Source organism: Eurypyga helias, unplaced genomic scaffold (genome assembly GCF_000690775.1).
Source record: "Eurypyga helias isolate BGI_N326 unplaced genomic scaffold, ASM69077v1 scaffold7195, whole genome shotgun sequence".
NCBI lineage: Eukaryota > Metazoa > Chordata > Aves > Eurypygiformes > Eurypygidae > Eurypyga > Eurypyga helias.
In genome coordinates, this window is record NW_010249489.1 from 1 (window position 1) to 12,259 (window position 12,259).

Genomic DNA, 12,259 nt, shown 5'->3' on the forward strand with positions numbered 1-12,259 from the left:
AAAGGGACCCCCAGGTGGGGGCGGGCGCCCCTGCCACTGCCGAGTCCCGCGCTGACTAAGTGGTGATACAGAGCTTCCATTTTTCTGCTGTTGTAAACACCACTGAAAGCCTGGGTGGTCTTGGCTCTCAGAAAATTTCCTACTTGACTGCTGCAAACAATCGGTATGATTGCTACCTTCCCCTGCAAAGATGTTAGCATTAAGTTCTAGCAGTTCCTCCAGCCCTTGGAGTCAAATGAGCTACCTCCTGAAAGAACCTAGACCTCTAAAAGCCCTGATTTTTCCAACTGCATTTGATTTTCCTGTATGACTCAGCTGAGTGCTGAATTCAGCACAAACCAGCCCTATCTCCTTACCTACAGCTTTGTTTTCCCTATTTTCTTATCAATGAGAGTTGTTCAGCTCATTTCACTTGTGGTAGAGAGACATTTATCCTTGATCTTTGTGTTTCTCTGGTCTTGAAAAATGTACTATCCCATAGCAAATGTACTGTACTATCCCATAGCAAAACAGAATTCACACTACTCTTGTGGGTTTAATGTACTTACTGATTGGGTGTCCTCTCGCCGTCACTGCTGCTCTGGCTTAAACAGCTGGTACTTCTTTCTAGCTGCAGAGACAGCTGCACTTCTAACCCTGGGGTGTACAGTCATCTTGGTGAGTTGCCTATGTTCTTTTCACAGTACAGGTTTTGGACACAGAGCAGCCATTAGTGGCATATTCTTATCTCAGCGATTTCTAGTGAGGGGTAGTGGAGCATGTGTGTTAATCACATCCCTAAAAGAAAAGACCGCGACAGTACAGAGGCCATGTAATTTTTTTATTTCATCAGTGTTAGCCTGAAGCAAGTGGTAGGACATACGGGACAGAGACAGAGCTTGGCCAGTGTAAATCAGTGTAACCCTCTGTCCTGAAGGAAGTGCACTGATTGACTTCATGCAAAATCTCAACCACTCACACATCTCACTGTCTTCTGGAAAGAGAGGTGTTCCTCAGTATAATGTGTACTGTTCCTCAAGATATACATACTGTACCTCTGAACACTAGATATGTTTAATGATTCTTTATTGCTAAGACATCTGATGAAAGACGTGTGCTGTCTTTGGCAGCTGCCATTTTATATTTGTGTTTGCCACAACACTTACTTAGTTTACATTACTTGCAGTGGGAAGAGGAGAGAAATCTTGGAGCATCGCTAGTGCTTACAGGTCTAAAGCAAATGAGCACTGTGGGTTTTAGCTCCCAGCTGTATGGCTATGCATTCCTTGGTAAGTTTTACCTCTCTCATGTTTTCCCTCATCTCTTCGGTGGCTGAATTAAATTGGCATCTTTGCTTTTATTTAAATGTAATCAAGGAGAAGTCAAGAAAAAAAGGTAGAAATAGTGGAAGGAACAATTTCAGAATTAAGACTGGATCTGTTTTGTAAGACCAGAGGGTAGTACTAATTTGAATGGTATGCCCGTTATCAGATAGCTTCAGAACCTCCTTAGGGCTCCAGGTTGGATTGGCAGCTGAAAGAAAGAAGTACTTAAAAGAACAATAGGGTTGGTTTGTTTGCTGACCAACAAATATAAAACCAAAACAAAACACCACAAGAGTACATAGTTCCATAACAGTAGTTTAAAGGTTATGGACAAGAGACTCTCTTTCTAGTTAATGAGCTTCTTAAAATAATCCGTAAACCTCAAGAAGTTCAGAGAACACAGCCTGAAAAAGACTATGTTTAGAACATCTACTACTCAACTGTAAAGTTAATGTTTCTGTTGTGCATAGCAGATAGCAGTCCCTTTATCCTGTATCTGCTAAGGGGTCTTCACTGCTAATGATACACTGTATTATTGAGAAGCAGTTAGATCAGAGTATGTCCAGAGTTGGAGGGAAGGGGAAGGGGCTGAGTAATTCTTGATTTCCTCTAACCTTTAGTGGAATACAGTGTAGATAGGTTTTGGTCTTCTGTACAAAATGATTATTTACTTGAAAGTCAGTAATTAATTTAAAATTTATGATTATGCAGTTGTTCCATTACTGCATTCTATTTTATTCTAGAATTTATTGAGGGTAATAAAAAGTGAACTTGTTCTTAAGATGTGGCCTCAAAATACAATGTATAGTGGCAGAATTAGGATGATGATTCAGATTTATCATGAGTGTAGGACAAAAAACTCATTAGCAGTCAAAAAGAAGGATAAATGTGAAAATTAATTTGAAAGTAGGTTTTTCCATAGAGCTGTAGTCTGTTAGCCAGTGGAGATACTGATACAAATAGAGACTTTGCTGTCCAGTTGGCATTCAGTTTGAGGTGATTTTATGTCATATAGATTGGTTGAGTAGTGGCTGGATTTCAAAACTGCACTTCACTCTGTCTGTGAGCAGTAGAACTTGTTCCATGACATTGACATTCAGTAGATCAAAAGCTATTTACTGTTATGTCACGCATGCCACAGTCTTGCCAACACTAATGGAACTGATCTCTGAAAGAGTGAAAGATGTCTACAGGCACACAGTGGCCTCAAGCACCTCAGCTATTTTAATTTAGCCATAGTCCATGAACTTTGTGCACTTTTAACCTTGTTTTTCCTAAACTGTTCTCTTCCGTGTAGAGTAAGGTGTGTTTCATCGTTTTGCGTCATTATCGCCAGAGTGCAGGTTAGATTGAGAGCTTGGATACAACTTGTAAGCTACACTGAAGTAGTATTATTTGTTACACTGACAATGAAAGAATCAAAACCTTTGAGTGACAATCAGCCTAAATTAGTTCTCACCGACTGCAACATGATGTACATTTCTTCTATGATGTAGGAGTTTTGTGTTCTCTACTAATTACCATCAGAAGAAAAGCCACATTGGCAGTGGTGCTGTGCATCACAGGGCCTGCATCAGTTTAGACCTAGTTGCAGAGAACGTCCTAAATCAAGAACCAAAATTTCATTTTGGCAGGTCTCCCATATTTCTTCTCAGGAAGCTCCAGTGGAAATAAGGGTAATAAGCTGTATAGTTAACCAGAGTGTGTGCTGTAAATACCGTACAGTCTGGCTGTGAGCCATGTCTGAGTAGACCCTAAAGCCACAGAGGGGAATCCAGAGCCTCAGATTTAGTGCACACATACAGCACAGTCAGTCCCTGAAGGCTAAGGAGACCTTTGTCTGAGATCTTCAGACATCCTGCTGTGAGCTGCTGTTGCAACTGCCAGACAGCCGGAAAACCTGGTCACTTTTCATCTTTTCCATCTGGGCAACATTTCTAGGCAAGGCAGGAGGGGGAATGGGGAGGAACCAGAATTTAATAGCTTTGAAGTTGGGCAAAAATAAGGCACCTTAATAAAATAAGGTAATAGCAGTTCTGCCAGAGGATCTTTGTGTAAGAGTGTGCCAATTTTACCACAGAAACCAAGACACTCGCTGTCACTTCTAAAAAACAAAGCCAACCCGTATAGATCCATCAAGACTCAAGTGCTGAAGTACTAACACTAAAGTATTTTTTTATCACAGGGAAAGTGGAGTTGAATAAAGGGTTAAGAGCTGTCTACAATCTAATGCCACTGATGTGGACACCTGGATACTTGAACAGAGCCTTGCAAGTAATGGAGAATGTGGCTTCATTGTCAGGGGACGGCAAAATCTGCAAAGAAGCTGTAAGTATGAAGGCCCATTTGGTCCATTTGTGAAGTCAGCACTGATTAAGGCACTTGGGACTTACTAGTGCTCTGGGCGTTAGGCTGATCCTGGAATCAGACAGCTTAGGAGGAGTTACTTAGGAAGTCGCCACCACGTGGGCTGGAGCATAGAAACAGCACTGAGGTCTCATCTTCTCTTCTTGGTACTCGTATCTTGAAGATGTTTCCAGTGATGGGAGGTTTTTTTGCTGGCGTCACTACCAGGCTTGCAATCTCTGCATTTTCCTTGACGAACAAAGGCCAGGACACTGCTCAGGAGATTCTCCATCTATTGCTTCATGCTCAGAAGCAGCTCCCAATAATACTGGACAGTGCAAGGAAGGAAAGGTGATACCTGCAACTTCCATAATTTTGAGTTACCTTTTTGGGGTGTGGTTTTGGGGGTTTCTTCCTTACTCCAAGTCTGAAGAACTTAGCCTATTACGCTTATGATTTTTTTTTTTCCTTACAAACTCTAGTCAAATTAAGGAACTCCTGAGCTTGCTCTGTGTTCTAGATTCTAGGAAGGATCTAGATCTAGTTCCTAGGAAGGATCTAGATCCTAAGTAACTGGCTTGATGGTCACGCTCAGAGTTGTGGTCAGTGGCTTGATGTCTGAGTGGAGACCAGTGACAAGTGGCGTTACTCAGCGGTTGGGACCCAGCTGGACTAGTGCATCCAGCTCTGGGACCCTCCACATAGGAAGCATGTCAACCGGTTGGAGCGAGTCCAGAGGAGGCCACAAAGATGCTCAGAGGGCTGGAGCACCTCTGCTATGGGGACAGGCTGAGAAAGTTGGGCTTGAGTCTGGAGAAAAGAAGGCTCTGGGGAGACCTTATTGCACCTTCCAGTACCTGAAGGGGCTACAAGGAAGCTGGGGGGGACTTTTTACAAGGGTCTGTAGTGACAGGACAAGGGGTAACGGGTTTAAATTGAAAGTGGAGAGGTTTAGATTCACGGAGAGGGTGGTGAGGCACTGGAACAGGTTGCCCAGAGAAGCTGTGGATGCCCCATCCCTGGAAGTGTTCAAGGCCAGGCTGGATGAGGCTTTGAGCAACCTGGTCTAGTCGAAGGTGTCCCTGCCCATGGCAGGGGGGTTGGAACTAGATGATCTCTAAGGTACCTTCCGACCCAAATCATTCCGTGATTCCATGAAATAATATTTCTGTAATGCATTTGTGTGACCCCGAGAGAAAAAGGAAAACGAGGAAAATATGTTGGTCTATCCTTATCTGGTGTGAAGTAATTAGAGTGTATTCATTTGCATAATCCTGTCTTCCTATGTGAATGCTCATTAAGATTTTACTATTAAAATCTTCTTAATAGTACAAAAGATGTTATTTATTACTACTTCCAACCAGAATCTGGTATTCCTATGGGTGCAGGACTGAGAGCACTGGCCAAATTAATATTGGAGTCAGTCAACTGCCACTGAATTCAGCAGCAGATATGATGGAAAGCACCCTAAGTGCTGAAAACCCTTTTTTCCTGTGGTAGTTATTTCATCCTACTGATAAACATTCAGAATTAGGATTCATGGAGGGAACGACTCTTTGCATTTGTAAAAGCTGAACTTTAAAATGCAAGCAACATGCATCCAGTAATTCTAGTTCTGGAGATCGTATTATTCCCAAAACAGCATCATCATCCATATAGCAGTTCCATCTTTTATGTCAGTAATATGTACAGAAATAATTTACCAGGTCCCTTAGTGAAGCTAATGCATTCTTTTGATACAACTGCAATTAGCTTAGGAGAGGCTGTTGCTCTTCCTACCTCAAAAGAGAAAAACATGAAGAGAACAATGGTGTCACAGATTAAAAATATACCTATACCAATACATTCTATACCTGTGTTTGCATTTCTTCCTGTTAAAGTATCAAACTAATGATAGGAATGAACAGTTAGTTGCTGAACATATAGATGCTGAACAGGTGATTTCCCTCCATCTTTTCACCTAAGGTATATTGAGGTGATCGATTAGAGATTATATTGTTCAAAAATTCCACAGTAGTATCTTATTTAGATGTGTCTGTGATTCTGTGTCATGCTAGTGCTGTTAATCGCTGTGACTACCATTTAGCATTGGTATTTATGGCTGGATAAAGAGTCCAGGAGGAGACATTAGCCTAATGCCTAACAGATCTGCAAATACCAGTCAGCATCTGAGTCACAGAGAATTTTACTGTTGACAGGGAGCAGTGGAATTGTTCTGTTGCAGATATTTAATGTCCAACCGTAACAGTCACAGGTACAGTACAAAATTCTTCCAAGAATAAGTGCCATTTCCTTTCAGAATTTGGTTTTCTTTTTGTCATACACAGAAATCATCTCATAATCCATGGTAGCTCCTGAAGTTGTTTGTAAATGTGATAGTGGTGTTACTCAGATTGTATTTCCAAACTGCTTAAACTCACAATGACACATGTGGTTGTTCAGGTGGATGCTCTGGAGACCATTTTTCAGTCTGCCCTTGAAGCAAAGCCTGGTCCAGAATCAGCTGAAGAAGGCAAGGAATTGGAGCAGAAGTCAGAATATGCAGAATCAGAAGAAACTGAGCAGTCTAAAGCACCCGAGTACTACAGCCGATTCAAGGTGAAAGTTTCATTTACCTCGATATTCTAAGCTGTAGTAGATCTCCGTAGTATATACTAGAAAATGTACATGTTGGCTTATTATGGCTAGTAGTCTGACACCCCTCCAGTGCATCAGGAGTCCTCCCTAGCATATTTGCAATGGATGTCACCTTACATTTTCACTTCTTCAAACAGGAAGCAGCAGCCTACAAAGACAAATGCTCAAGGCCACTTGTCTTTTGTCTGTCTGCTGGGATTTTGTCTTCACTTTTCATACATCAAAATGATAAATCCAATCCTGTTGCAAAAGTGGTATGTCATTAGAGATCCATTATCTGACCTTTTGTGGGCTCTTGCTCATTAAAATAAATTGCGGTAGGCATGAGACCATTCTGAATTTCCTGTCCATTTGTCTATGTCATGATAAAGTAGGAATGTTGCATCCTATACTTTCAATCTGTGGAACTAAATAAGGCTGTATTTTTAGGGCTCCCTTTTATCTTTAGGTTGTCACATTGATGGTAACGCAAAACACAAACAGTTGTTCATTAGGGCACAGCTATGTAATGAGTGCATTTTATTTGATCATCTCATAACTATATAACGAGCTTGTTTTATTTTATCATGTCTGATTTGTGCTGTGATAAAAACCAAATTGTCCCAGGTTGAAAACAATCTGGTTTCTAGTTCCAGGAGCAGTACTCTTTCCATAGCCCACTGTGGACTGTGGACAGTTGTTTTGGATAAAGACCGTTGTTCTTCCAAAGAAATTTCAGGAGCTAAAAGACTTGCGTCCTGTGGTTTCACCTCACAGGCACACACTTTTCCTTTCTTTAATTTTTATTTACATAAATTATTTGCCACTAATCTTTAGATTTTAAACTTGCTTTGTAGGCACTTTTTCATTGAAGTTTTTAGGAATCAGTGAGTGCTCAGCATGTGATAATTAATGCCTGGGTGAATTACCGTGAATTAGGTAAACACAAGTGCCCTTTGAAGGAGGGAGTGAGACATTCTTCTGAGTCTCTCATTGTCTGTCTTTTGTCTAGCCCTTAAGAAAATAATGCAGAGTGCTCAAAACAAGGCCTAAATGTAAAATTTGAAACAGACTAGTGCCAGAGAGAGTAGTATTCTTCTCACTTCAACCTTTCCACATTCCATAATTAACCCCAGTTGAGGCATTCCCTGGTGTGCCCTAACTTAGAGCCAACAAACGACAGTCCCAACACTTGGCCTTACCCTCTCACCAGAAAAGTCTGAGTGTGAGAAAGACATAGCCCTCGTGAAGTCTAGGCATCCAACATTAATTTTTCTGTAAGTAAGCCAAAATTTCTGGTTGTCTGGATGAGAAAAGGACCTCTCAAGACAGAATGCCATTTCAGTTAAGCCGGAAAGAGCTCTCAGACTCCTTTTCTCCAATCTGTTAGGCCAACACCACCCAGTCTTCCCAGTTGAACCCCTGGACACCTATAGGAGTCGTTCACAGGGCAGAGAGGTTCACTAGAAATCCACACAAGTCTGAGGGAAGGTGGCAGCTCTGAAGCAACCCGGTGATGTTGGCATTCACAGCTGCTGTCCCAGCACACATCATCTGCCCCACAACACAGTTTTTGTACTTGTGCTGGTGAAAACACTTCAGTTGCACTTTGTCCAGCCCTGCATTAGTCAGCATGTTCCAGTCTTTCTCCTTGAGCTCAAAAACAATTGCTTCTGTCTCCGGCTTGCCCAGTTATCTTTCATAAGTCATACACCTTGGTACGCGAGGAAAAGCATGTGGATTTGCTCCTGACATACAGTTCCCGTCTAGAACTGTAGGTTGTTCTGCATGGCTTTTATAACATATGTGGACTTCATGTCTCATACCAACCTTCAGAACAGCCATTTGGCAAAGTACCTGAAAAAGTCACACCAGCCTAACAGATAGGTGTGTGAGACACAGCAGGTCCTTCCCTTCCACTAAAACAAACAAGACTTGAGGGCATTTGGCTCCTTCCAGTTAAAACCTTTAGAAGTGTAATTCAGGCTCGTCGTCTGACACTGTCATTCATGTTGTAATTACCTGTTTTCAGATCCTCTGTGCTAAGGCTCTCTACTCAGTGTTCCTCAGGCAATTCCTCCCATCTGTGGCAATGATCAGTGGGCAAGCATTTCATCACATAAATGCTGGGGACACCCTCTCGAAAAGCAGTGCGCCTTCTGTAACTGCGTGCCCAGCCCTGGAGACTGCTTACAAAATCAATGATTTAGCCACTTAAAAATGTGCCCTTTTGGTACCCGCAGGCCATGGAGCCTGCTGCTTTCCTAAATTAGTTTGACTAATGTATCATAGCAGAACAGGGAAAATTCCAGGAGTTCAGGGTACCAGTATTGGCTTAGGAGAGAAGTCTGCTAGCTTCCAATTTCTTCCAGTGGTAGTGGTTAGCAGGGAGAGTCTGAAGGATCGAAACCTGTTACGTTTAAAGAGAATATCTAATCCGTAAACATGAGTATAGTTGTCAGGTTCCTTCCCCAGGCCCAAGCTGTACAGTCTCTTCATGTTTCTCACAGATGCACTGTGTACTTTCTAACGTCTCAAAGTCAGAGATGAATACACCTACATTTATTACTGAGTTTGGTTTTAATCCACTAGCTTCAAAACCATTGGGTTTGTTTTCATTGTTTATTATAAAATCAAAAAACCAGACACAAATACCCAAGCCCCTACAACCTGCATGCCTAGCATTTCAAGGAGTCTTTAATCTGCTGTCTGGCAAGTTCAAACATTCAAGGGTCTAGCAAAACACAACAAAGCCTGCAGTTGTGTTGGCTGAGGCAGAAAGGAGTGGAGAGGCCTCAGAGGGGACAGTGTAGTTTTCTGTGTAAGAACGAGGCCCAGCCTCCAGACAGGAGCTGAGGGGCAGTGCCAGCGTGGGCTGGGGTAAGAGGAGCACTGTGGGTCAGCAGCACAGCGCCTAAGCTTCTAGTGGTAACTGGAAGCCCAGATATCTGCGTTGCCCCAGGACTGCAGTTTCGTTTGGAGGTGAATGATCCCCCCATCTTCTTTCCATCCTCCTGCAATGCAAAACAGTAGGCTTTATTCAGGGGGCCCAGGAAAGAAGCATGGGTGTAGCTTTCTTTAGGGCACGTACTTTAAACATTTCTGCAAGGCGTGGTCTCAGTGAAATGTTTTATTTAAATGAACAATCAGGAAAATGTGTTGCTGTCTGATGCGTGTAGAAGGGGTAAAGAACCTGCCGGTGCCAGGTCATCTTTCTTCCCCAGGAAACTCCTCCTTGGTTGTGTATCTGAACTTTTAAAGGCATTTAATCAAACTGTTAGTGAGCCGTCAGGCTAAAGGTGCTGGAAGGCCAGAAATGGTACGGCTAGACGATTCATCACCTTAAGTGAATTAACATTTTTATGCTGTGTAAAATCTAGATATGTAAAGCTCAAGGAAGAAATGCTGCATTCTCTTACTGAAGCTCTGCTCTCAGTTTCAGTGTAGAATGTCCCTGAATAAAATACCCTGCTTTAGTGCTGCCGTACAGTGTGCATAACCGTGGGTGGGCCTCAGATCACAATAACCAATGGGAAGAAAAATCGTGTTACTTGGTACAGCCTTAGCAGGAGAACATTTAAACTGATGTGCATCTCTTGAGAAAGATGCTAATGCAGGCAGTGTGGGGCAGATTGTTCAGTGGGTTGTGAGGTAAGACACTAAAGGTGTTTAGATTATATTTATTGTGGTTGACTGCTGGTTGACTTATCTTGGTTAAGGCCAGATAACTGAACTTAGAAAAACAAAGAGAATTTTTAATCAATGAAAAACGAAAACGAAACTTAACATTGTTTTAGTTTTTTTGCTCAAAAAAATTATTCTAGAGGTTAGCATTTCAAGAAATGGTACCAGCTACCACAGCCAAAACACTTTACGTGGGGTAAAATAGTTACCTGGCCTATATAGCCCAGGTAGTAGTTAGATTCAAATAGCGATGTATTGGTTGGTATAGGGAAGTATTTTGTGGCTGATTATTTTGTGACTGATGGGCTCTCTCCTTCTCACTCCTCACCAAATCCCTCTCCATGACAGGAGCTGTACTCCAAGCTGCATTCGCTTGGCAAGGTTGAGTCTGAAAGCCTGTTAACCCTGACCGCCCAACTGGTCAAGGAGAAGCTGCCAGCATGTGAAGTGGAAGACATTGCAAAACACGAGCAGAAGCTAAAGGAGTGGGAACAAGAACAAGCACTTCTCACTGAGAGAGAGAGAGAGTTGAGAGAAAAGGCTAAGCAGGAAATGGAAGCTAGGAAGCTAGCTGAAGCATCTGCTTAGCACTGCAGCTCAGAGACTACGGGAGCGGCATGCCTTCCTCTGTCAGTGGACGGAAGTGCTCACGGTTTCTGATCTTTCACTTCGATCCTGCTGCAAGTGTGACTGTACATGTCTGCTATATGCAAATTAAACTTTTCCCATTCTACCACTTTTCTGAAGTAAAGCACACGTGGTTTAGAAATCTTCATCCTGTATATGATATATTTTCCTTCTGCTGTCAGCCAGGCAGGGGGTGGGATGGGGAAAACACAAAGAAACAAAGGCATAAAAAGTAGGTTGCCTGTGATGTAGGGTGTAGAGGGTGGATGGAACAAAGGAAGAGGGAAGAATTTCAAACAAAAGTTGTTTCACTAGGGGTTTCTCACAGGGAAGAATGCCTTGGCTTCTCTGAACTTCAGACACTAAGAGGATTAACGTATATTGATGGCTTTTTTTTTCCCCAACCCATTTCGAAAAGCGAGGCGGCTCTACATGGAGTTGGAAGCCTAACTTCAATCTGTCTTAAAAAACTACTTTTAAAGAGTTTCAGCCCAGTGCGTTAGCACTTGTACAGGAACTCTGATGTGCCTTCCGTGTTAGGAAGTTAGAAATACCCAATTTATGGGTACTGCTCTGGTCTGTTTTTAAGGTCAGTAGGGAAACAGGCACAGTCACCTCAGCACACACTAAGAAGCCTCATATTGCAGTGCAGTTTCCTTTTATATTCTGGGCACTGCTTCATGGGGGTTTTGACCTAATTCCCTTCTTCTCAGCTGTGTACATGGTCTCATGCCCCATTCTTCAGATTGGTAAAACAATGTGGCCATTCATACGGGGCACAAGGAAACGGCAAGAGAGGAATGGCTCATAGTGGTTGTGGGGTTGCATCAGCACCCATCCCTGCTCACATTCCCTGTCACCACTGAATCTCAGCAGCTGCAGCCAGGGACTTTATGCAGCTCACGGCTGGGCAATTCCTTGAAAGCAGGGAGACCCTAGCAACAGCCCTGCTGTATTGTGGCTTGTTCTGGCAACAACAGTGGTGTGTCACTGTGCTTTACCGCAGGCTCAGAAAAGCGTGTCCAGTCCTATCCTGCACCTGCCTGGTCTCACAGTGATAAAACATCACAAACTCACCGTAAATCCAGGGAGAACACACTGCAAATCTGTGAAGTGAATTTAAACGTAGGAGAGCATACCCATACACCAAATACCTCTCCTCTTACCAGCAAACACACTCAGGGCTTGATTGCGCTTTCACATCCAAGAACTTGTATCCCATCCTGTCCCATAGTTTCTCCCGTACTGCAGTAAGAGAGCGCTGTCTCCAGGTAAGTGGATGATTCTGTGGCTTGGCCTAACTAAACCAGCAGTGGACTTTTCTGGGCAACTTTTCTCAATCTCCTGAAGTTTTCTTCTTCTTTATTGGTCTAAATGCTTTCTGATTATTAAGAGAAGTTAAAGACCCTTCAGGGAGAGTAGGAGGCCAAACACACTCTGAACTGTCTCCCTAGAACTGGTGGCTTTACAGAACTCATCACTCCTAGTCCAGCCACAGAACAAAGTCTGCCTACCCGGACCACATATTTCAGCTATTCACTGTCAGAACATGGATTGTACCACCAGAGGTTCACAACCACTCCTTCAACCCAGTTCCTTTCTCGCCTTCACCACCTCTCTTTCCTGGGATCTTCTCTACGCCACCACAGTTTTAAGACCCTACTTGCTCTCACGTGGCCTCC

At 42.9% G+C, this 12,259-nt stretch overlaps 1 protein-coding gene across 1 annotated transcript; it reads left to right on the plus strand.

Annotated features, from left to right (window-relative positions):
• Window positions 1–1,165: 1,165 nt before the first annotated feature.
• Window positions 1,166–10,680, plus strand: LOC104509435 (28S ribosomal protein S27, mitochondrial-like; the record flags this gene model as incomplete). The annotated part of the gene is made up of 4 exons (XM_010151375.1): window positions 1,166–1,268; window positions 3,490–3,632; window positions 6,093–6,248; window positions 10,299–10,680. Coding segments are annotated over 4 exons (642 nt in total), but the record flags the coding sequence as incomplete, so codon positions are not given.
• Between the last annotated feature and the right edge of the window lie 1,579 nt (window positions 10,681–12,259).